Raw genomic sequence first — 27196 nt, forward strand, 5'->3', positions numbered from 1 at the left:
TAACTAGCGTATTAAATACGAGAATACGGACGGGGCGCGTATGTAGCGATATAGAGGTACTTTTAGCTTATTTTTGAAAAATGCGTTTTCAGAATATGACCTTATCATATATGGTTGAATTGTCGTTAAATATGCTTGAAGTTTTGCTGAAAGATAAATTTTAAAATTTTCAAAAATTGTGGAGGGGGAAAGGAATTTTGAAAAATATGACATTTTCGAAAAATCTGATTGCACTGTTATAAAGTACATTAGAATCCATAAAACTTTTACTTGAAACTTTTTCTTATATGTTTTATTGTTTCGACGGTATTCGCTAAGAAATATAAAACCCGATTTTTTTCAAGAGGGTGTTTCACCCCCTTAATGGCAAAACGGGCCGATATAAAAAAATATGTATCTCATATTTTGACCTAGACAACAACATATTCGAAGCTTATCAAAATCGGCGTGTGACACTTGGGTAGTGTTACTTGTAAGTCAAAACTATACACCATTAACGGGAAGGTAAGGAGTTATGAGACACCCAGTATAAACGGCGAGAGCGTGTAATTTCTCACTTTGTAGGGACTCTTCGAAAATTTGGGCACGTTGGGCGTTCTATTTGCTCAAGATTTTGTATGGTAATTTGAGCAATGGCGTGAAAGTATGAATGATCGTGATCAAGGAAGCTGAGTTAGGTTGGTACAATATACTGCAGTGTCACGGAATTCTTCTTGTAACTGGAAAACGAACGTTTCACAATCAGTAGCAACTCAGTATCTTAGTTTTTTAAGAAGACATGATTCCTGCTTACTTCTTACTTCTTTAAGTTAGAGTAATTATACTTTTGTTTATTATAAAAAATTAAAACAAGGAAACAAGGAAAAATTAAAAAAAGATACATAAAAAAAGTAAAACATTTCGCTATCTTTTAATTTAGTAGAATTTTCCGCATTTTCAACAGAACATAGCTCTTATCTAGTAAACGGTAATTTTATTTATATTTACATCGTAAATTTGTTATTATGTAACTATAATAAATGTAATATCTCGAAAACATTCAAATAAGACAGACGAATAAAATTAATGTAAATGACAACCAATACTTTATATGAAACTAGTACAACACAGGCGCGCGCTATTTTATTTTTCAATATTAATAATGTTTTCGACTAATAATATTCATCTATTATTTATTATATGCACAATTATCACACTCTACCAAATTGTTAACCTTCACGCGAAGACATTTAACACGGCTTTTTTAAGAATGGATTTGGCATATTGCGAAGAGTTTTCGACGATTGAAAATCCTTCAGATTTATGCCCGGTTTCTTCATACTTCTCAATAGCTAACTTCCAGATACCTAAAAATTTCTTTTCTTCATTGAAACCTCTGATTACGTATTTAATGGATAGCTATTCTTTATACTACTCACTTTTGACACAAAGTGTCTAGAATGTTATTATAAATTACCATATTCTGTCAGGTTACAAAGGTGAAGAAAACTGATTCTACGAGATATCATTTGGATAAAGTTATCGAGAGGTGAAGAAATTGGGCCTTAGAAATGAAAACGCTCATTTGCTGCAACAATGACATAACTCAAAAATTGCCCTTATTGAGTTATTAATACAGGGAGAAAGATTGCCAAATATGCTTTTTTTCCTAACAAGAACATCATATTTTTACATATGTCGTATTCTAAAAGCTATTTTTAATAAGAATGTCATAAGTCTAAAGAGAGGTTGTTTTCGGGTTATAGGAGAATTCAGTAGCAATTCATTCAATCAATTAAAATAGTTTTTTCTTTCTACTATATGTTACGTTACTTTATTCAATTATGCCAATACGGTATTTTAAAATTCTCGTTCAAAGTTATAACAATTCAAAACTTTAAATCGTGTCTCCTGAAAAATCACAAGTTTTGAGTTATGTCATTGTATATTGCCTAGAGTTCTCTGCTATTGAAAATACCGTAAACTCAGAAATGAAAAAGTTCTAGCCCGTAGAAATTTTTTCTTTTTCCGAGCAGTTCTGAGTTGTTGATATCATTATTTTTTATATTGCCTAGAGTTCTCTGCTATTGAAAATACCGTAAACTCAGAAATGAAAAAGTTCTAACCCTTAGAAATTTTTTCTTTTCCGAGAAGTTCTGAGCTGTTGATATTATTTTTTATATTGCCTAGAGTTCTCTGCTATTGAAAATACCGTAAACTCAACAATGAAAAAGTTCTAGCCCTTAGAAATTTTTTCTTTTTCCGAGTAGGTCTGAGACGTTTATATTGTTAATTGGCATATTGCCTAGAGTTCTGGATGATTTAAAATTCGTTAAAACAATAAATGAATAAGTTCTAGCCATTAAAATTTTTTTCTTTTTCCGAGGAGTTCGAGGAGGGATATTTATATTGTTACCAGTACAACACAGGCGCGCGCTATTTTATTTTTCAATATTAATAATGTTTTCGAATAATAATATTCATCTATTATTTATTATATGCACAATTATCACACTCTACCAAATTGTTAACCTCCACGCGAAGATAGCCGCGCGATGGTAATCTAAACTGAACATAACGCACAACGCTAGATAACTAATCAGCGTCGCGGAAAAGAGGCAACAATGATTTCGATTTGCCTTAACACGGCTTTTTTAAGAGTAGATAAGATAGTAGAATTAGGCAACTGTATTTAATATGCAAACAATTGAATAAAATTATAATGAATCAAGGATAATTTCAGAGTTATAATGCTTCGGAAGAATAAATAATGGCTGTTTTTTGCAAGTGTTCCTTAAGGCATTAATATGCCACCGCATATCACTGCAGCTCATTTGTAGCCAACATACAGTATTGAAAATTTGACTCCCAAATTTAGATTTACAATAGCAAAAGTTATTTCTCGGGTCAGTAAAGTAGACTGAAAATGTTCACGAACTGTCGGAGAAAACTAAAATAATTGTATATTATTATACTTCCCCTACGAAATATGTGATTTATGGAAACGTTCATCAGTTTTAACACACTCTGGCGTATTATTTCGCTGTAAACGACCCTTTTTTTTATTCATCAAAATATATAAAGAAGCGAAATTGTGAAACATGAGGTAGTCCATGATAAATGACCATATCTTTTTTAATTACCGAAAACATACCCTGATTTTTAATCAAAAATCTTTCAAAAATAGGCCGCTAACATTTTAAAGTTTTCATTCACAAAATATTGGTGTTAAAACTATATAAACTTCACCATTTTGTTAGAAATGCGAGGATATTGCCCATTTCTCCTATATATATATATATATATATATATATATATATATATATATATAGGAGAGACGACTCTCTATTGACTTTGATATAGTTGTTAAGATCATGAGTTCAAAGAACATGCGCAGAATCATACACACACACACACACACACACACACACACACACACACACACACAGAATAAATACATCCTATTTATAAACCTTCTTGTGCTGATAACTTTTATAATAAAGAATATATGCGACAATTAAAATCTCTTTGAGGTTCTTTGAAGTCATGATCTTAACAACTATATCAAAGTCAATAGAGAGTCGTCTCTTTATTAATAATTTTACTAAGAAAAGAACAAGAAAAATAAAAATTCTCAATTGTTTATAATATTCTCCGTTAATCTCTTCATCATTACCTTCATCATCATCAAAACCTTTTAATAATTCCAAGCTCGCGAAGATAAGAAAACTTTTTGCGCGCTTACAATGGCTGCAACGTACAAACTAAAAGATAAGTGATGTAAACACTTACCAAATCCATGAACATAGATTGCAAATAGTGCTAATAAGCATAAGAATTTAAAAGATAAATCCAAAACGATTTAAATTTCAATACTCATCGTTGCATACAACTGCGATTGCGCATAATAAACAAGTTATATACGTAAAATTAACAATTTTCAAGCTTAGTTGCGTCTTAAGTTCAGCGCGTGTTGTCATCGCGAATGTTCAGCTTCGGATCTTATATTTAACATTCTGTGCCATTTAATTATTTCATAATCATTTAAAAAGTAGATCGAACATCTGATTATCACCAAAAGTATTAAGAATTAAAAAAGCAAATATGAAATAACAGACAACAGAATACAAATAAAAATATTCGAAGTAATCGTGATTTCCCTCCCGTTTCAAAATCAAATTTAAGAAAGAAAATTTATGAAAACAAAAATGCGGATGTTGCCGGTGATATTTGTTTGGCTGTTCTGGCTATCGATTTGCGCTGCATATCGCTTTCTCGGGGTGTTTCCCATTGCATTCAAGAGTCATTTCGTTATACTAGAGAGTGTGATGAAAGGTTTAATCAGTAAAGGACACCAGGTCGACATAATCAGTCCGTTCCCACAGAAGACACCCTATCCAAACTATACCGATATTGCAAACTTGACAGCGCCTCTATCATTTGTAAACAATTTCACGTATGAGCATATGACACAAATAGTAGCGGACAATAATCCGGCGATTCTGATCGGACTAATAAATGGTAATGATATTTGTGAAGCCCATCTGGGGAATCCAGTAATACAAAACCTCGTTCGCAACCCGCCGAAAGATCCACCCTACGATGCAATGATTATAGAGGTATGAAAAATTGTTGTGATACATATTCGCGCACCATATTTTCATATTTTCATATTTCATATTTCGTGGCGAGGAAGAAGAGTAAGAATCTGTCTCAATATTATTTATTATTGCAGAAAGAAAATAGTCCTTCCAGTGGCATAACAGTGAATAAACACGTTTACTCTCTAACTGCATAATATGTTTTTTTTTTCATATCGGTGATATCAAACTTTATCTCTGATGTAAATTAATCGATTTCTTTTTCAACCGGACAATGGTAAAGGAGAATAATAATACATAATACAACGGAATGTTAAATGCATAAGTCATCTTCCATAGACCATTTGATGTTATTCATTTACATTACACAAATCAGTTCACTAGTTTATCAATAATAAGATGCGAAATACTTTGCTTTAATTGCAATTGATGGATGAATTTCACTGATGTTCATTTTCCGGCGAATAGTAATGTACAATATATATTTCACACTTCATAAATTCCGGACACTTAATAAGGAAATTAAGAACAAAATTGAATATCATATTCAAACAAAACTGGTGTCACCAATCGAACAATATCTGTTAGTCATATTTCAAATATGAATACTTCGAATGTGTAAGAGAAACTGAATTTTCCATGTTAATTCTTGACATAAAATTATTTACCTATTAGGTATTCGGGGCACACTGCTTTGCGGCTATCGCCGAATTATTAAATATACCTCTGATCGGGCTCAGCACGACGCCACTGCTTCCATGGCATAATGAATTAATCGCTCAACCAGAGAACCTAGCTTTCGTATCAAACCTCTTTGCAAACAAGGAATCTCCCACAAATTTATGGCAACGTACGTACAACACTCTTTACAATCTCTACTGCAAGTTGTACTTCACTTATCTCACGAGACCGCAAGACGAGTTAGTAAGGAAGTACTTTGGACCGAATCTTCCAAGCATACAGAAGATGAATCTGGCATTGGTCCTCATCAACTCTCACATCGTTCTGAATGGCATCCAGCCAATGACACCTGCCGCCGTTCAAATAGCCGGGATTCATATTCGAGATGATGAGTCACCGTTGCCACAGGTAAGACAATTCTTTCGATTGTGAAGTCGTTTTCGTTATTGCCTAACGCCAACGACACTTTTATATGACTCTTGGCAACCTCTTGCTCTCTTGCTTCTCTCTCATCCACTCGCATTGATGACACTGTTCTGGAAACAAGGATAAAATTAAAGTGTGTCAGCGTGCACGGCAAAGTATTTTGCAATTTGAGTAACTAGCATCTTTACGGAAACTGCGTTAGAAGTTAATATATCGTTAATATAAATAATAGTGGAAATAGAAGAGAAACAAAAAGAAGAATTGTGAAAAGGTGTAGTGTGATTGCAATCATCTCCCACTTGTCATCTGCACTTAATTTTGTACTATTCAAATTTCAGTATATTTTATGAATCACAGCTCGATCGTTTCTCTAAATAAATTGTTTAATTATTCCTTGAATTTCTTGAGTCTTTATTTCAATATTCACGAGAAAACAATTGGCATGAACAGCAAGTGCATTTAAGAATTCTTTCTTTGTAGGAATTGAAGAAATGGATGGACGACAGCAAAGATGGTTTTGTATACTTCACGTTCGGCTCGATGGTGCTGATTGAAACGTTTCCCCGCAAAATCCTCGATGTGTTTTATGCCTCCTTAGGCAAGATAGCACCTGTGCGGGTTTTAATGAAGGTACCGAACCCGGAAAAATTGCCGGCTGGCTTACCCGAAAATATTCGCACGTTCCGTTGGATGCCGCAAGTTAAAGTATTAAGTGAGTCACATTGTTCTACACTTAATCAATTTTGTAAAATTTACAAAATCCGTATAATACAAATTCAATGTCTTAGAACATCCAAATATAAGAGCCTTCGTGACTCATGGCGGACTCATGAGCACCCTGGAAGCGGTCTTCCTCGGTGTTCCCATGATTGGCATACCATTGTACAGCGATCAGTTTAAAAATATGGAGACGTATGTTACAAGGAACATCGCGATGAAACTGGATATCCATAAGATTTCTGAAGAAGACATGAGCGCAGCTTTGAACGCGATCTTGCACGACCCCCGATACATGTAAGAGAAAATATGATTTCATGTATTAACATACATGTAAAACAATAATCTGTCAGTAAGATATTATTGCGCACTTTGCATTGTCTGATTATAATTATACAATGTATATATACATGCTATTCTTTATCTATTTAAAGTGCACACTGTGTACATTTGGCATTGTCACAGCGTATTTACTGTTTGCTTCGTCTTTAATGCGATATGTTAATCGCTATTGATAATGTGACTGTTTTCTTTTTAGGGAAAACATTAGAAATCTATCGCAGAGACTCCTCGATCAGCCGTTGAATCCTGTTGACACTGCGAATTACTGGATCGAATACGTTATTAAATACGGCGACGATGTCTTGCGATCGCCCGCTATGGCTTTGGCCTGGTGGCAAATATGCCTCATCGATGTGGCCGCGTGTCTTTTGCTTTGCGCGGCAGCTATTATTACTTTTGCGATGTTCATCATGCGTTTTGTGGTGAAAATGATAAATGAAAAGCATCACTTATTGTTATATTTGAAGAAGATTGGTTCAATCGAACCAATTCGAGGGAAATTTTGAAAAATGTGGACGACACGTAATGGAGTCGTCAGAGATAATTATTGTGCAGGTGAAGAATTTCATTTTGATCTCTCTGTACTTGTTACGCCACGCAGTAATTTAAAAATATGCTGAATAATTTAGTTTAAAAACATCATTATACAGATACATAGCCTTCTTATAGATACGAATGAAGAAAGCTATTTCGGCACATTAAATGCAGTGATCTCTTTAGAAAGAGAGAGAGGAAGAAAGGGAATAATAGTGTTTTCTAACAAGTATATATTAAACGTAACATAGCTTGACAAGTTGTCTGGTATAAGTTTACATAATCTTACGCGCTGAAGCGCACATTCTTTATATGCAATGTTCCCATTATGTACAGATGTATGTATAATTTTAGCATTACATCAGGTAAATAAATATATTTGCGTCTAGAGTCTAGGAATTCATTGTATATGTTGTACGTTTTATTGTGTTATTCCGGTATCGAGTGGACGCTGATCTCGACATTCGGTTCGCCACGAGGGGCAGCAAGTGCTCTCCGTCATGTATTATTTTCCTTGCATTATTGAAATCGAATCGCCGTTCCAAGGTAAAGTGCAAAATTAGTGTCAGTTCACGTTCGGCATCCATGCAATGTCGTAACGTCCACTCGTAAGTAATGCAATGTCAGCGCTGATAATAGACGACTGTTTCCGCGACTTAGCATGAAATCGGTTATTTTCCATTTTTTTTATCGTATCACTAATTATTTTCCCAGCATTACACTAAATCGTATTATTATGCGAACGCGCGACCGCCGCTTCCTCGCGTTCGTGAGTATTAAGAGAGAGAAGTATGCTATACAACAGTATAAATATATATCGCACGTGTATGCGTGTGGCTTTCTACACTGGCGGCAGATACTGATTACCCGCTAAATTACTCTTCCGGTAATCGTAGCCGTCGTCAATGATAGTCTGCGCGGCGTCGATCTTGCTCTCGGATGGATACATGGTCTGTTTCACCCAGGCGATATCGATTGGCGCAAACGTTGCCACCTGAAATACAAAAAGCGCGTGAATCAAATACAGCCTATATTAAATGTAATATAAAATAGCAAATATAAAATTATATATATATATATAATAATAATTATGTGAAATATATGTAAAATACATACACTGAGAAAAAAATGTAATTGATCTTACGAAATGTTTTGTCACGGGCTGCCAACAAAATATATACTTATTTCAACAAGTTATATATTGAATCAAATATATAATTGTTGGATTATAATTCTCGTATGTGTGATTACACATCCATATCCATAATCCAAGAACTACATATTTGTTTCAATATAGAACTTGTTGGAATAAGTATATATTTTGTTGGCAGCCCGTGACAAAACATTTCGTAAGATCAATTACATTTTTTTCTCAGTGTATAAGTTATATAAAATTGAGATATAAAAGAAAACAGGATCGAAGGAAAGAAAGAGAAAGAAAGAATTGACAAGTAGGTATAAGGTAGATCTAAGCAGGATGTTTAGAAATCAGTAGAGTATAGGAAAGTGTGGAAGGATGAGTGCGAAAATGAAGGAATGGTTAAGCAGGAGGTTGTAAACCAAGTCCCACTTGTTGACTGTAATGGTTGAAGTAAATAAACAAAATATAAAAAAATAAACATCTTCCAAATGTTACATAAAGCGTAATAATTCTCGAATTTTTGAAAAATGATAGTAGCTTACTATAAAAATAATGTTTGTGTTATTAAATTAATTATGGCCAAATGTATTATTATCGGTGCAACAAATTATAAGCCGTACGCACTTGATTTGTGGGCAAGCAGCCGGTATCTTGGCTGTAGATACCGGCGATGTGATACGCGCCGTTGCCGTCGTAGCAGGCCAACGGAGCACCGACGTCAGCTTGGCACATATTATTTTCATTCTGTGGCTTGCCGCAAATCACGTTATTCGCGACATTGATATGGGATTCCGCACCCAAGACGCGATTCTGGCAAACGTCGTGCGACAGCAGATCCACGTCTACCATGTGCATGATGGCGCCGGCGTAGTGAGCTGTAACATGTTGCGTTTATGTAATCGTATACTTGTTCAATTCTATTTCGTTAGATATTTATCAAATACATCGTTAATTTAATATTTTAAATAATCCTGTCCACTCGTATTCCTCTTTAATGGAATTTGCGAGAAACAATCGTTTCGGGCAATGGAGATGCCATGTTGTAACGGATCGAACTGTGATGGCAATAAATCAACGCAAAATAGCGTATAAGTATGTATTACATTGCAATATCGATTTGCCCCATCCCGTTACGATGCATTGCGAGGTTGCTTGTATTTGGTAATCCTCAGGGAGACACAGAGTGTTAATGTGCAAGTTAAAGGTCGCGGGATGCTGCAAAAATAACATGGCGGTGTCGTTGCTCGACAGTCCGTCCACGTATCCGGGATGATACTTGATGGTCTGCACGTTGATGATCTGGAACGGAAGTGGTTCTTCTTGTTGAAGCTCGTAGCCCAGCTTCCATTCGCCAAGTTTTACGGATATTTCATTCGGCGAGAATCTAAAAGCATTCAAGTCGTAAGTTTGTTTATTTTATTCAAAATTATTAACATAATTATTTAAAATTATTATTAACAAAATTATTATTATTAAAAGTTGAAAAACTGGGTCTAACAGGTAGGTAAACATGTCATAGTTAATAAAAACAGTTGCTTCGTGAAAAAGATAGTAAACGTTGATCAACTCTGCTTTAAACCGCTTTAAATAATTTTCGAGAAACAAAATATGACAAATACGGTATAATTTAGAAGCAAAGGTTCAGAATTTTCTCGCGAATTTCACGCATCGTCAAAAATAAGTCCGAAGCTTTACCTGTTGACGCAGCTGGCAGCCGTCAGGACGACGTTCTCTGCCACGAGGGCGCCGGAACACAAGATCTTACGTTCCTCCGACCACAGAACCATCGCCTGCCACGGGATCTCTCCGAAAGCCGCATCGGTGTCTCTGAAGCCGGGCGGACGTTGTCCCTTTTAACACACAAAAAAATCAGATCAGATTTTCAAATTCACTTGATGAATATTTCTTGCTCAGTATTTCAAAAAATTTATTTATCACGCAACGGTCTCGTAATTTTGACAATAACACTACTAAATTTCATGAACCTTTTTCATGACGGGAATAAGGATTTAAAAATGCAATTTTCTAATTAACTTTAAGAAAGAAACTAGAATCTTGATGATAAAAAATGCAAAAAATTAGTCTAAAATTATCCTGTTAGAAGTTATAATATTAATTTTTAATATTAATAATTAATATTAATTTTATATAATAAATAATATTAATTAATTTAGTTATAATACAATTCTATCTTATGCTTACGTAATTTCTCACTCCGCACGGGCCTCTCGGCAATTCTGGCAAAATAGGAACGGAGTCCTGATCGCTCGAGGCGGTTTCGTACGGTCTCTTGATGAAGGGTGCGGGGGTGCTAATCGGGGGAAGCTGGGTCGGGATCGGTACCACGTACTGCGGTGTCACGGAATAATCCGGTACCAGGGGAACGACGTGCGTGGGTTCTCGCTGCTCGTAAATGGGAGGCGCAGGCGTCTTGGTGGGCGGCTTAGGGATGATCTTAATAGGCGACTGCGTGACCGGCTTCTTCGGTGGTCGCACTTTGGCGATGTTCAGGAACGTTGGGAAGCCCTGCTCGTCGAAACCGCCGGTGTAGTTGGCCGGCAGGTTGCCCGTCGGCCACGGATCCACGTAATTCGGATCGCGGCAACACTTGCCGACTATTCCGGTTTCCTTATCCCTGCAGCTCTGTAAAAAACGAACGATTCACGATCAATATCCACTTAACATCTTATTTTTTTAAATGACAGATAAGAGTTTTGCTTATCTCTCTTACATTTTATTAATTAGAGAATTTTTATAATTATATATATTATATAGGGTGTCTGACATAAGGCGAAAAAGCTCTCGCCCACAGGTAGATCTCGTCAAACTGAATTAAAAAGTCCTGTACCATTTTGCAAACAATCACGTAAAATTTCGAGTAATTAAGTAAAGAAAGTTCGCTAATTCAGCGGACGCGATTGGCAGCGAGGGAAGTAGGCATGAATGACGTAAAAATCGGCTAGCCACGCGCGCGACGCGATAACAGCGAGTACCGGATTACAGCGGCAGGCGAGACGACGCGTGGACAATAATTTCTCAGCGTCTCATTCACGCGCTCGTGTTGCCGAGAAAGTGTTGTCGTATTTCAGAAGCGTCGCCTCGCCTGCCGCTGTAATCCGATCCTCGCGTCGCGCGCGCGGTTAGCCGTTTCTTATACATCACAAAAAGTCGTCTCGCCTGCCGCTGTAATCCGATACTCGCTGCTATCGCGTTCTTCTAAGAAATACGCTCGCGTCGCGCGCGCGGCTAGACGTTTCTTACGTCATTCATTCGTACTTCTCTCGCGTCCGCTGAATTAGCGAACTTTCTTTACTTAATTACTCGAAATTTTACGTGTTGTTTGCAAAATGGTACAGGACTTTTTAATTCAGTTTGACGAGATCTACCTATGGGCTTTTCGCCTTATGTCAGACACCCTGTATATATATATATGACTAATTGCACGAAATTATAAAATTATAAAATGTTACAAAATTATATGAAAAATAAATAAAAATATACATAAGAAATAGAGAGAGAAAGAGATACAAATTTTTATAAAATATAAAGAATAATTTATGTGTGATTTTAACTACGAGAAATTGCTTTCGATTAGTTTTCCTCGATGAGGTAAAGTTTCAAGTTCCTTGATGATCTTCGCTGATATAAAATTATTTTATACACGTATTATACAATATAGTATACGTGATACGTGAATATAGTTGAAATGTTTTTCATATTGCTTACGCTCAAGGGAACACGTCGTAGAAGCTGCTGGCTGGTAAGCGCAACCGGTTCCGTGCTGATGACTCCTTCCAACGTACAATACTGCTCCTCCACGCAGAGTAAAGCAGCCGCGCATCCCGATTGAACCGGAAACTGAAAAACTGACGCGGGATTGGAGTTTGTAGGGGCCGACTTCAACGGAGGAAGAACTGGCTCGCTCGCACTAGCACTGCCTGCAACGTCAATCCACATTAATGAAATAAAATAGCATAACAAAGCATAAAAGGGATCATTTTCTACAAAGTTTAGATATGTAATTTATAACTTTTATAAACTGCAAAAAACAAATACTAAACTGGAAGAATGATTAAAGAAATGGTTTCGTGAAAATCATGAAAAAAATCGTCGAGGAAGACATTGGTGTATCGTACCTGATTGATACTGTTCCTGTTGATTTGTACCGTCTGGTATCTGATTGAAATCGACAGGCAAATCTTTAGCGGGCCTCGCCTCACTGTATGGTTGATTCGCGGCTTCTAAGACGTATCCGTCATTCGCTGCAGATTGCAATTCACCGTCGTTTCTTAAAGGTGGAGTCAAGTCGACGCTCGCCACATCAGCCTGGTTGTTCTGCCCGTACGGGACGTACCTCTGATCATTCTCGAGGGTGGGTTCTAGGTACTGATTGTTCTTCAGCACCGCGTTGATCTGATCGTTCTCGTATGGCGAGTTATGAAAATCGTATTGCACGGTACAACACACTTCGTGGCTGAGTTTGCATTCTTGCACCTATGCGTAAAACACGGATTAGTAGATTTGTGTGAGCGAGCTGTTAACTTGCGTAAGAAAATGACGAAAATTCTATTAGAAGTTAGATAATTATATAATTATATAAAATATAGAATTTTGTATGATTAATGAATTTAAAAAATATCACACATCCGAAATTGAAGGTATCTTTTATTTAAAGAAATGTTATCCGGGTCGCGTCTAGGTGGTCAAATAGTGTAGCGATACTTTGGAGAATATTATTTTTTGGTTTTTAAATATTGCCTATCCTGTTATAAAATTAATATATGACAAGTTATGTTACGTTAGTGCTGTCATAAGCATGTGTTAGTTTGATTCATCGCCATCTATAGACACACCTGGATTACTGACGGAGTTAATGACCTAATATTTCATAGAAAGTTGAGAAATGTGAGTACAAGATAGCGATAACGGATTGATTGATCTCACCTGTCCTGGTCGAATGAAACCTTGCTTCAAGGGATGTACGTATCCGTCCACGCACACGCTCTTGTCCACGCAGACTTTATTTTGCCCATTGCAGCTAATCGTGAGACTGTCCAAGGCGTTAGAATCGGACTGCAGCGTTTGCTGGTATACGTAGTTGGGACTGTTCTGCGATCTTGACGGCTCATATCCCTCGAACGTACCTGTGGCGATGGGATAACAATGTTATATAACAATACGACGAGTTGTTTTTCGCTAAATCAAGGAAATGAAAGACGCAGAAGCCTTACTTTGCTGGGACTGATCCCAACTGTATTGCGGCACTTGGCCGATTCGTTCCGGGGCGACGTTCTCTTTGTAGCTCTGATAGACGTTGCTCCGAACTTGGGCAGCACGATTGTCGCCATACCAGACGAGTCCGTCCTCTGAAATCGGACTCGATTGAAGGATACAAGTCACGCCACGTTTTATGGGGGAAATAAGGAAACCTAATTTGCATATTTTTTTCCAGCGCATCTTAAATATTCCGGATTAGGGGATGAAACACCTCGCAGAGTATGAATGGTGCGTGTCAAAAGAGAAAAAATTATAAAGTTTTCGCTCATGTATCATGCCAGCCATGGGGAGTCCGCGGATAAATTATTCCATAAATCAGAATTTATGTCTGCGTATACTTGATAAATGGGGAGAGGGATGATTTATCGAGTCTGCCGAGGTTGCATACTCACGTGCTCGCAACTGAGGTGGCAGCTCGCCGTAGGGGAGTCCACTTGTGTGCATAGCTAACGCTACAACCAGTAGCATCTCCAGCAGTGGTCTCATGGTGGAATTCTGGAAGGTGACGGAGCCAACATTAACACACGCGCGTCAACTACGAAACGACAATTATTTTGACCCGCGTGCCACGCGGACGAATAAATAAACGGAGGTGCCATTAACGTCACTTCGAGGCGCACGGCGTCCAGAAAGGATAATAAAAAAAAGGAAGGATTTTTGCATACCTCGCCAGCCGCGGTGGCCGACCGGTTCTTCACGAATACCGCGGGACCCATAAACGCGATATAAAAGTTGTGCAAACCTTCGGCAGTAACGCTCGCGTTTTTCCTTAACGCGCGGTCACCCGCTCAATTATCCGCAGACGGAGAAATGCATGCACGCAATCCCGCACGCGTAAAAAGGAGTATTTTATTATATTTTCATCTCGGCAATCGCCGACCCGAGTGCGGGGAACGGAAGACGATGAAATCGCTAGGTGGACGCTTAGTACGGCGCGGTCGACGATTCCGATCGACTCTTCGAGGTGGAAAATCGTGACTGAGGAGCATAATCGCAGGAATTGCAGAAATACTGCAGATATCGATGACGCAGAAACGAGGCTTTTTCTGTAGGAGTAACTCCATTCATAGTGCGTCCGCGATCATCCGATGACACCGGTGTGATGAAAATGAGCGCAAAGCTGAAAATATTCCCTTTTAAATAAATAAATTCTCTTTTTGCTTTTTTTCTTCTTTTCGCGCGTTTATCGATATCTCAAAAGTCCACGTGGAAAATGGTACGTAAACCAATCACATGTCATGGCTTCTTTTTCAGGGACCCCGCTTGATACCTCAAATTATTAATAAAAATTTTTAATAATGTAAATCTAACGTAATCGGGATGTCGTCGATATTATCTCGGCGTCCCGTTCGTCAATTGGTTCCAAAACTCGCCATGTAACGAGATTCTGAAACGTTGATTGTTCGCGGACGAAGTGGCCAGCTCGCCCCGCGAGAAACCCGCGCGAGTGAGATACGCGATTTTCGAGATACACCCTGTAGATTATTTCCAATACTGCGCAAGCGCGTGGGCAGACGGGTATAATAGCGCGCGCGCGCGAGTATAAATAGGAACACTTTCATATTCGGATCGCCCGCGGTATTTTCTAACGATGAAATAATCGCGCTCAAGGATCTCTGCAATCTTTGTTGTTTGGTAAATAATTTATATGAAAATTATACGGCGGCCCGGAATTCTACAGGATATTCGATCCGCCACTTACATGGCCGCCAGTGTAGGTGCAAACACATCCTCCTATCGGTGATGTCATCACGCTGGATTAGGTTAGGTCGGGGCCACAGTAGCGCGCCAAACAAAACGCGGGCGTAAGAACAGGAGATATATCGCGTATTCTGGTATTTGTAAAAAATTCCGCCGCCGTTATTACGTCATTGATTACTATATTAACGTAACCATTACATTTCTTTAATTAATTGTCTGATTCCCGTTGCTGATTTCATTTCCTAACGATCGAAATGCTATACCGACACAGTTTACCGTGACATTCGCTTTTTTTCAAGAACTTGCGGCAGTTATAAACAAAATCTAACTTTTTCCTGAAATATTGATCCCAAAATTCTCAAAAAAGGATTAAATTTAAAGGTGGGTCAGTCGTGCTTCGAATTCTTGAATAACGAAAACTATAAGATTTTATTTTTCTGTTCAATATTAATATTTAGATTCTTTAAAAACCATTATTGGACCAGCGTTGCTCCGAATTCTTGAATAACAGAGGATGGAGTTACCATTACGTCATCGTACGATAAATCGTATGTGAAACGAAACGAAGCGAAAAACGGGCGAAACAACGCTTAATTAATATACATCTGCGATACTGATGCACGATATCGGCTTGTTAAATATGTACCTCGCAGCGTTCAAATTTCTCATGAGTCACTCATCCTGCGTGCTCATCGCAGAAATTTCCATGGGATGCAAATTTATCGTAAGAAAAAAAAGCGAGAAAAAAGAAACGGCGCGATGAACGCATTACGGATTTCCCGTGGTCAGACGTCTTCTGATGATCTAAAGATTTACATACTTTGCGATTCGGTGATCGTGCGAATGGCGCGTGAGAGCGATGAGCGCACACGGGAATATTACGTGTTATTCGCACCTAACATTTAATATCGTAAAAATGTCAGTGCGATATGCTGGTCAGGCGCGTTGATTTATGCGACGATTGCGTCTCAGCCTTCAAAACCGCAATCGTAAACAGCGTTCTCTCGGTAAACAAGAATTGAAAGAGATTGGTATGGGTGAAACTATATTCAGTAATTAATTTCAAAATGTTTCAATCGCTTTCTATTTCTTTTCTTTCTATCGCTTTCTCTCTTCCTTTTACTTTTTACTGGACAAGTAAGGTTCGTAAATTCCACCAAAGAGTGAGCTGTAACAGTTACGTGTAATACGTAACGAATGTAGAGTAGAAAGAAACGCTTTTACACATATCAATATTTATCAAGAAACTGAAACGGCTCGGTAATGACGACTACAACTTTTATATTCAGAATAAATTCCCTGTTGTATACAATGATGTAAACAGATACTTATTCCGCAGAAACAAAATTTTTCTTACCAGGAAAAGATGATCCCTGGTGATTCATTTTAATACACAAGTTGAGATTTATAGGAGTGTAAAACCAAGTTTCAAATGTCTTGGAGGAACACCAAAAATACGTTACATAAATCTAACATCGTTCCATCTACATATTTCTCTCTCTCTCTCTCTTAAAATATTTAACTCTCTAGATTTTGTGCTTCCGCGTACATCGAAGGGTCTATGGCCGGTATTCATAGTCGGATCTTATATTTAAGACCGTCTTAAGTTTATCCGCAGATGTTGTATAGATCATTTCATTGGCTACGGAGTATCTGAAGATACACTTAAGACGGTCTTGAATATAAGATCCGACTATGAATACCGGCCTATATACGCGCCCGCGTCCGCGACATCGGCGCGCCGCAAGAGGATCGATCCGGTATCCGTTTGCTTTCGACTTTCAAGTCGGGAGGATATCGCGCGGCTATTAAGCGGTGATAAAAATAATAATCCCGCGTAATCGCGAAGGATTAACGGCGTCTCTCTCGTCCTGGGCACCGGGTGAGGAGAAAGTGCGCGCGGTATACTGCAGAAACGCCGAAAATTCACGATGCGTTCGATTCCCATGATAAGCGCCGACATGACGCGGACACGCAGAGGGACGGTCGGTCCCGGGCGGCACCGTCAAATATCATTTTGCAAATGTGTACCCGTGCGCGGACACTACTTTCACATATACATTAGAGAGAGAGAGAGAGGGAGGGAGGAAGGGAATGCGATACTACTTTCTCCTTTTCATTGAATTACGCGCGAGATTACCCGAGTCGCACAAATCAGATTTACCGAATCGCCGCGTAATGCCCGGCGCATCCTAATAACCCGACTCTGGAGCCAAAATCGAGGTTGACATCCGGGTCTTATAGAGACGCGAGCTCTGGTATTCCGCTCAGCACAGAAATGGACCCGCGTATTAATTTTTCTCCCTTTTTTCCTTTCTCTTCTCGTCCCTCCCTCCCTCTTTTCTTCCTTCTCGCTGCCTATTGCGACACGGAAACGCATAAATAATCTGGAGCCGATTTTGACGCGTCTCAACGGGCGCTTTTGTAATGTGGGTGTAATACTTAAACACAGCGTAAATACTTAAATATTCACGTCCTCATTAATAACATCGATCGCCGGCCGAATAGCTGCCAAGTAGAAACTTACTTTCGATTTGTCAATCAATATGTACTTTCACCGATCCCGACCCGCCGTCTCGCTGTACATAATTAAAACGGGCGCATAATTAACAGCCGGATATTAATTTGCCTATAGTCTGTAGATATATAGATCCTTTTTTGTACAACAACCGCCGCGCGTAATTTAGCTTATAATCAACAGACCAGCACGTGGAAACTGTCTCGGACACGACCGGACAACCGGAAGAGAAGAATATTAAATAATTATTTCGATGACACGCAGCATGATGAGATCGATATTTAATCTGCGATCATCGTCGGCACTTCTAACAACATCCGCAATCACTTACGCCATCACTTGCCCAGGCGGGAATTCCGCCGGGTAGAATCTTCGGCAATAAAAAGGCAATCTTGAAAGTACAGCGTCCTAAGATCCTTTTTTCAACATCGAGCCTTCCGGTCTTATTTGATGTCGGCGCAATAAACTCGATATCTCGAGTGTCTGGCGACTCATCAATCAAATTCGAATAATAAGATATTTTCGTAGCTGCTAATAAATGGGTGTCTAATGAAGAGATAAAATCCTAGTTGCGTCACGTCGAGCACTTCGTCTGAAACGTTACGTCACGGGAAGATCAGTTATTGCTCGATCTTCCCTTTCAATCACTTGGCGCCTACGAAGCTATGATATTTTAGTCTCTTATATTCGATGGACATCGCTAAAAAGAAGGAAGAGAGAAGAATGATTCAAACCGCGCATTCTTTTTTTTATGGAGGTATAATTATGCCGTTTATGGCGCTCGATCCTGCAATCGATCGCAATCTCGTACAAATGGAATTCGCGACACGATCTGCTGATCTGCGATTCGCGTGATTGAAATGCAAACGAGCGAACGAGCAAGAAGAAAGGGAGAAATTGACCACTGACTTTTACTTTTTTGCTTCTTTCTTATTTATTAAGATATTTGGTTCATTTTTTTTATATTCGTCTAAAAATAAAGTTTATGCCCTTTTGTGCCATAATAAAATTGTAAAACTTTTGCTTTAAAGGACAATAAAAATATTGCGCTTTCTGGAAAATCGCATCAAAATTAATAAAATTAATAATCGATCAAGACAGGTATTACTAGTCTTGATCTTTAATTCAGTCTTGATCCATCATAAATATGCAAGTTTTATTTATATTTATATTATAATTATATTCTCTTTATATTTTGTGATTCTCTTAATACCTTGCGTTACGTAACGCATACCTGGCGCTTTAGTTTTTACATCTGCTTTTCTGTCGTTACGGCGTCGAAACGTCTCGTCGAAATTAACAGTTCCTAAATGAGGCCCCGATCGAACGCAGGGATAACGTATCCGTCGAAAGGCGACGGATCGCCGGAGAACGCGCACGTGAGAGAAATTAAAAGTCGGGCAGGCTTCCCGGAAATTCCCAGTACGTTCTCCTCTCTCGCCGGGGAATTTGACCTCCTATTACTCTCTCGCCGATATGCATTTTACTTTTGGGAAAGTTCTGTTTCGGCGTCGCCGGCGCCAGCAACGGACGGCGCTCACGCGCGTGGGACTCGCGGCGGTCGTCCGGGGCCCACTAGAAAGGAGCAAGGTCGCTAGATAATAAGCCCTCCTCTTTCCCCTTTCCCCCTCCTCTGATGTCATCCGCGCGTGAATTATGAAATCCGTTTTGCTTGAGCATGTCGGCGATTATCAGGATCGAGATATGGTCTCCGTGCGTCATTATGGCCGATGTTTCCTCTTTCAACCGTGCGTACTGAAGGGCCCGAGTAAAAGCGACAGTAAATTCTTAACCGTCAAGGCCCCACGACTTACTTAACATTGACAATCAAAATTCTTGCGTAAAGTATTAAATTTATAATTTCGTAAATTATCAAAAAACTTTCGAAAAATCAAATCAATTTTAAAGAATCGAACGAGTAAAATTTGGGTTTTAATTAATTATTTATCTTACACTTTTGTTTCAATTAAATAATTTGATCCAAGTGTCTCGCAAGAATTACGTGAAATCGAGTAAGAGTACTCGACAGTTCTAGATCGAGAGAGACGCCTCAATGTTTGCAATAATTTACTGATGGAACTCTAAGTGAGAAATCGCAAATTATAGACCGTTCAAAGTGGACTTTGGGAATAAACTCCTCAATTATTTCCTAAAAAGGACCCACACTCGATGTAACTCGAGAAACGTGAGCAGGCGAGGGTGGGCGTGCCTGAGTCGACCGGCTCACCGGTCCCTCCTAGCTTTTCTCTCGATAAAAGCCAATCGACCTCATAATTAAGTTAACTTTCGCCTTCGGTTATTTGCATTTCACGATTCAGCGTCGTCGTCCTCGTCGTCGTCGCCCCGATTCACCCGCGGAGCGTAAAACGAGAAAGCAATCAAAGATGGCCTGCTACGTCCATCCGAACATTCCGCCGGACCGTTTAATTCGTCAGTCCCCGGCCCGAGATTACATCTCCGCGCGCGGCGCCAGAGATGACGATTCCCTCTCCTCCTTCCCCTCTTCCGAGTGAATACCGGACTTACGCAATTTCGAACGCATCCGTGACACTGTCCAGTGTGACGACGCGCGCCGCACGGGGCCCATCGTGGCCTCTCCAGGATTACGTAAACCGCGTGCGGCCCCGCGAGAGGACGAGAGTTCAAAGGTTCGAATTCTTCGGCGACGCGACGCCACGCACGCGCTCGCGCGCGCGCTTCGCGCCTAATGTGCGATCTCGACCTCGAGACCGAATCTCGGGACCCCCCCGTGGGCCCTGGTCAATTTCACTCGCAACACACTTGCACGCTGATGGACGTAACGCGCGATCGAGCGATCAGTCCCCGGTGATTATATCTGACTGATCGTGTCGACGGGTCAAATTTGACTCCCGAGTCGATTCGATCTTGTGACACAGCAGTCGAGTACACGCTTGTGTGTGTGTGTGTGTGTGTGTGTGTGTGTACGTATGCGGGTCTGTCGTTTTAGGACAAACCCCGCATTTTTTCTGTTTTTGAATAAACACGGGCGCTGCGGTCGTAGATGCTAATTTTGCAATAACAGCTTATAGGATTGAAAATTGATGTTTTTTAACAGAATTTGGTCGCAAAAATCCGCAATCGTAGGATTAAAATACTTCAGAAACTGAAGTGATATAAATTCGCGTGGAGAGCTTGCGTAAGTCCGTCACTATTAAGTGATTATTCTTAAGTCAGGCCAATCTGCCAGTAGAATAAACCAACGTCGAAGAAACCGGCTAGCGCCAGTCTCATTTTTATTCGACACTTTCACGCGTTACTAATTTCCTCTCGCATAGGTGATGATGTAACGGGATCTGGTTCTAGATCATGATGATAGATCAATCTAGTTATGTATCTCCCTACACCTCTCTCTCTCTCTTCCTTTCTATCTTCATCTCTAGAACTCGATGGAATCTGTTTTCACAGCATGGTTCGCCGCCGAACAGCTTCTCTTATCGAAAGATCTATCGGAGAGTTAACGAATCTGTCTGCTATCGCGCTCTCTGATCTGTTTCAGATATTATAAAAAAAAGAAGCGTACTTCGATTGACGCGTGTCTGATTTACCGTTAAATTCGGGCGACTTTGAATTGGGAAAGAAACACGAAGCGTCTCGCAGGCGTTTCTAGCATTAATAAGCATTCCATCCGCAACATTTCGATATCCAGCAATTTCGATATTCGACGGCCGGGTCGACGGGGTTTCACTCGCGAACTTTGGAATTTTGCAAGTTCGCTATTTGCATCACCATTATTAATGCGACGCGATAGGAGCGCATCGGAGGAACACTAACGGGAGATCCAGACATCCTAGACCCGCAATCTGGACACGTGCGTGAGCTTAACACGTGTTACAGGGTCATGCGGTATAAATACTAATGAGATTCGATAGTCTCGTCGAGCATGCGTTAATTACTCAAAAGGGGGGGGGGGGGGAAAGGGATGCGCGCAAACGTGCGGCACCGTCTCCCCGTAGTGAGAAACGTCTTCGGGTTGTCCTCTCCTGTCATCGGCGCCTGGGCCCTCAAACCAAACTAGCCAGTCAAACTGTAACTGATCCGGCCTTAGAATGTTGCCGTAATCTGAATATGAATATGAATATTTGTCCGTGTTTCTGCCTATACGAGTGAGCCGTATATTTCCACACATCGCGGCCTTCTGCGTTTCGGTTTTCGTGACATGATTCCTCTGTTCACAATCCCGAACGTTACGCCATTCCGGGCAAAAACGGGGACCCCATCGGGCAAAGGTGACGGGCGGATCGTGGCAGGGCGACCCGCGCCGTCATAAAATGCCCGCGTGAATATCATTACGAGAATGTTTTTTAACTCCCCTCCCGCCCCCCCCCCCTCCTCGTACCCGCCCTCGCCTCTCTTGCAAGAGAAACCGGTAATTACGTTTACTATCGAAATCAAGAAGTCGCCATTGACCCCTTTCGGTTGTCGCTTCGACACAACTCGAGGTATTTTATCTCTTATTAATGACGCTCTATGGGAATTCTTCAAGTATCTTCCTCATTGCCGTGCTATGAAATATTTGCATGTGAAAAGCGGGATTCCTGAGGAAACCGTTTTTAATTGCCGGGTTATATTGGACATCGCTCTCTGGCAAAAACTGAAGATATAAAACGCATCTGCATGAAGTCGTCGAAGCCATCGAAACGCTTTCTGTCGATCTGACCACGGAGCGCAGTTTAATTAGTCCATCCGTATCTTGCGTCACCAGAAGACGAAGCGAAGGCAGATAAAGCTAGATTTTTGCAACGATTAAATAAAAATCAACGATAAGAAGACGTTAATTATATAAGAAGATGTCTCTTAAAGCTGCTGGCAGACTAATTATACCTAACAAGTGATAAAACGAAAACGCAGAGCAAAAATAAATGAGAAAGAAGCAAGATATCAGTGTAGTAGCCCCGAGTCGACGTAAGGATTGGCGTCTTAAGATTGGCTAATTGCAGGGTGCGTGCGCGCGCGCGCAAGGTAGTACTTGACTAATTGCGCGCATCATGCGAGGAGGAGAAAGCAAAACCCGGACGCGCCTCCGCAGGGAGAAGAAGGGAGGAGGAAGAAGCACTTCTTGTTTTCGAGTTAGTTTCTCGCACGAGGGGGATAATGTACGATCGATTATCCTCAAGGTGTTTCGCGGAGGGCAAAAAAACGAAATTACGCCGTCCTTCAGGAAGCCGTTGCCACCTGATGCGCCTTTGATGCGCATGCGCGCGAGCAACGACTTCAGGATATTAATTGAAGCTGGCAAGGATCAGCGACGCCCGAATCGATCATCCGAGCGTCCTCCAATCACTCAACCTCGACTTTTGATGGTTCCTCCATCCGGACGTTTCCGGTAACACCCGTTCGCATTGCAAAACTCTGAAATAACGGCTGCAGCCGAATATATACCAGGATAGGCCGCGGGGCTTTTGCGGAAGGGGGTAGCGAGTGCGTCGCGCATCGTGCACGTCTGCAATATCTGTGCCAAAATGCAAATTTTACGATCGCCGGCCGATTGTTCGTGCCGTCATTACCATAATGTGCGGCAAACACCTACGCGCGACGTTATATTCGCTCGTGATGCCGACAAAATGGTAAAAAAAAAAGGAAAAAATTATCCAATATTTTTGGAGACGCCGTGTTGTTAAAGTTTCTATTCGCGTCTTCTTTACGACGCGCCATATATTTATTATACGTATTCTGATGACGGACGAGTTTACGAGCGCAAATTAAACGCGCGCGTGCGATACAATATCGATAACTATACGTTATTCATTTCCGTGGGTGATAAATACCTAACCCCTGACGAAGCGTAGTTTCGTCCAGTTTAGGAAATTCTCGATGATTAATCAACATAGAAAACTTTCGATTTCGCCTGGCGATATAAATAAATTACTAAATTAACCATCAACGTTGTAACAACGAATTTCGATAAAGCGTTTCTTCATTCGCGGCCGGCTTCTTTGTTTGCGACTCCGGCTTCACTGTAAATACGCGTAATTACGCCGCGCATTTAATTAAGTCCGAATAACGATCGACGCGTCTTGCAAATGTCACTTCCAGCTTGTAGTTTAACTACCTTCGCAAGGTTGCCGTCGGGCAGCGGCTCCTCTTTTACGACCTTATCGCTCGGGCACCGGCGCGTGTGTTCTCATCCGATATCCTTTTTTATCCGGTAAAATAAGCTCGCGGGATCTGATGTAACGGATCATTATCGTTATTACGGGCGTTTAACGAGCTGCAGGGAACGCGGTTTCGCCCGGTGACATCCCGCTCTTATTTATCGCACGATGTCCAGCACGCGACTTTAAGTGCCCGAAAGTGCGTGTTCCTCGAGCATGGGCTCGGTTTTTCCTCGATAAGAATTTTCGCTGCTGGTTCCAAATATGACATTAACAAGTGAAAAAATGTTGGAATAAAGATACATATTTGGTATACGAGCGCGTGTCTTTACTTTTCGATATTCCCCGATCGTACTGTTTCGAGGGCGCTCGAAAAGGAGCTCGGACGAATTTTGAGAGACGCGCGGCATTCTCGCGCTGGTATTCCAGCGAGATTTCACGCAACGTGCACGCATCTCACGAATTCTTGAGGAGAGAACGCGATTTCGAGCGGTACGTAGAGCGAGATAAATAGCACTTTCCAAACTGAAGTATATGACCCTCATGAATATTTCAGGTGTATTGGAGCGATTTTTCGTTACTTGCCGACGCGCGGAGCACGTGAACTTTCGCGTGCGCGCGGCGGGAACTCCGGAATCGAGTGCCATCGGCACGATTACCTAATCGTGTCCGAACAATCGACCTATGGATGAGCAATAAAGATGAAAAAAACGGTGAATTACAATACGATGACGGTATAATGCAAAACAGCACTCTGGCATCCGACGATTCAGATGAATGATTCAGATAGTTGAGGCGGTCGGTTCAAGGCTCCGACCGAAGGAACTTATTAACGTTATTCCGCGTTCATTTCGGTTTTAATACGCGCACGTGTGTATATGTTTTTACCGTTCTGCTCAGAATCAGCTAAAAGAGAAGAAGGGCTTATTACGAGCGTTAGAGGCAGAATAGGAATTTTAGGTTCCGCACATTAGCATTCGGGATTAGCATTTTGAGAGAACTCGCAGCGGGAACGGAAACGGACGCAGAAGGTCGCGAGTCTCGCTGAGACAGATCTCTGCGCGCCTGTGGGATTCTATAAATCCGGCGAGTACATTTTGCAAGCCTGACAGATATTTCATTATTTGTGTCACGGAAGAACAAATTGAAAAGAACACGGGCAGAGGAAAAGATCAGAAACGCAGACAAGGGGTGAACAAAGACTTTCCTGAGTCGTAAATAACAAATCCAGCTAATAATTGCAACGTGTGAAAAACGCGAAAATTTATTAATTTATTCAACCGTTCGCCCTCTCCGCCTTCTCCCCTGCCCTCCCGCTTGTATTGTCCGTTGGCTTTGAACTGAAAAAACTTCTCAGCGATTCGGACGCGTTCAATTAAAACAGCCACGTAGATAGCTTGTTATGTTTCTGGAATTCACGCGGTGATTAACGCACACGGAAAAACCCATGATCATTTTTCTCCTCTTTTTCTTTCATTTTAAGAATTTCGCACGCACTTGGAAGTAGTGGGATTCGTTTTTTACGGCATTTTGAAGCGACCGCCGCTTTCGCACACGCATGCTTTAGCGGTCATTAATTTTTATTGATGAAACGCATTAATCTCTCGCGGCGCGCCTTTTGCAGCCCAGCACGCGGTTGTTGCACGTGCAACCTCGAAAAAATATTATTGATTAATCGAAGAGTCGCCGACGATGTATGTGTTTAATTGTAATTTATCTCGAAGGGACTCGTTTTTCAGAAATACCAAACAGACGGAGGAAAGAAATGACGGAGATAGTTCTCTAACGTCCTACATTCCGACATTAATTTTGTGACGGCGCGCGGAATTCCCGAGCGACTTTGCCGATCTTCGTCAGCCAATCTGCAGTATACGCGATATAAAAGAAGTTCTCCGCAAGCGGGAATCGAAAAAAGCCGCTCGATTCCAGCTGCACGATAATATCGAGTAAAACTTATTTATGTAATAATGTGAAAACTTTCAGCAAGATATGGGATGGTTATTTAACAGTTACATCTCGCTAATAATGAGGCGAAAGTTTATTACTGCATACGGAAGTAGAAGCGTTTCGACGAATCGATTAAAAAAGTCAAGACGAACACGTCGCACGATTTACTGCCGATGTAATGTCGATGAGTCTGGACCACGATGCTGCAAACACAGCGGAGCGTCTCCCCTTTACTCGCGAGAATCGAAACGCGGTCGTTGGCGCGCAAGGTATAACATATTGATAACATGCATAACGTGTAACATCCATCCTGTTTTTTCAGTGTTTTTAATAATGAATATATGTCACAATATTTTTGTACCAATATTTTTAAAAGCACTAAAAAACGGGACGAACTTATGTTACAACCAAATATAATTTTTCGGCCACGCAGCATCCGGTGGCAAGATTCATCGAAAAGTATGTAAAACTATGACTATGCGCCAGACTATGCGCGATTCGTAATTCGTGATTCATAATTTGTGAATAGTGGAGGGAAAATTCGTCGATTCGTCGCGTGCGATTCGCCATTCGCACTGATTCGCTAGCCGAGAGGTTTTTTGACGAAACTCAAAGGGCGCGAATCATCATGAATTAATTTATTTGAATTATGAATGATATACTGCGAATCGCGAATAGTGTAGAAGGTTTACATTGATGAATAACGAATTTTCCCGAATGTCCAATGAGTCTCTACAAATCACGAATCGCAAATTTCGAATCGCGCATAGTCTAGCGCTAGCTTTAAGCTACAGACAGTTTCGATACTCGACAGATTCATGTCAGTAGTGCGATTCTGTAACTCGTTATTGATAATTTTCGATATCGTTAACTAGCGACAACCTATGAGAGCCACGCTTTTCTCCAAGATCGTCCTTGCCATTGGCTGTCGCTAGTCAATTAAGTCGATACCGAATATTATCGATAACGAGTTACAGAATCGCAGGTGCGGTATACTATGCAACTTGAAGTTAACTGCGGGTGCTAGCGGCGGCGCGCCAGCGCAACAAGTGTAACACGCGTGTATTCGCGGAGCACCCGGGTAATTGCTCGGGTGACGCCGCTCACTTCACGTGCAACGACGATAAATGAAGCTGGCACTTACCTGATGTATCCTCCCGCGTAGAGTGTGTAACGCGCGTGTCGCTTAAAAGAAAGTCAATGTAACTGACGCCGGTTT

At 40.6% G+C, this 27196-nt stretch overlaps 2 protein-coding genes across 2 annotated transcripts; one reads left to right on the plus strand and one right to left on the minus strand.

Moving 5' to 3' along the window:
- Nucleotides 1–3867: 3867 nt before the first annotated feature.
- On the plus strand, nt 3868–7668 carry LOC105274879 (UDP-glucuronosyltransferase 2C1). The gene is made up of 5 exons (XM_011331345.3): nt 3868–4598; nt 5256–5669; nt 6168–6399; nt 6476–6701; nt 6943–7668. The coding sequence occupies exons 1-5, from the start codon at nt 4176–4178 to the stop codon at nt 7250–7252; spliced, it is 1605 nt and encodes a 534-aa protein (XP_011329647.2). The 5' UTR covers nt 3868–4175; the 3' UTR covers nt 7253–7668.
- Nucleotides 7506–27196, minus strand: LOC105274877. The gene is made up of 11 exons (XM_011331343.2): nt 27122–27196; nt 14091–14193; nt 13653–13787; nt 13366–13565; nt 12558–12915; nt 12148–12359; nt 10624–11064; nt 10117–10271; nt 9525–9805; nt 9046–9296; nt 7506–8274 (listed from the first exon to the last, which is right to left on the minus strand). The coding sequence occupies exons 2-11, from the start codon at nt 14182–14184 to the stop codon at nt 8122–8124; spliced, it is 2280 nt and encodes a 759-aa protein (XP_011329645.1). The 5' UTR covers nt 14185–14193; nt 27122–27196; the 3' UTR covers nt 7506–8121.

The sequence above is a fragment of the Ooceraea biroi genome, chromosome 1 (assembly GCF_003672135.1).
Source record: "Ooceraea biroi isolate clonal line C1 chromosome 1, Obir_v5.4, whole genome shotgun sequence".
In the NCBI taxonomy this organism is placed as follows: Eukaryota; Metazoa; Arthropoda; class Insecta; order Hymenoptera; family Formicidae; genus Ooceraea; species Ooceraea biroi.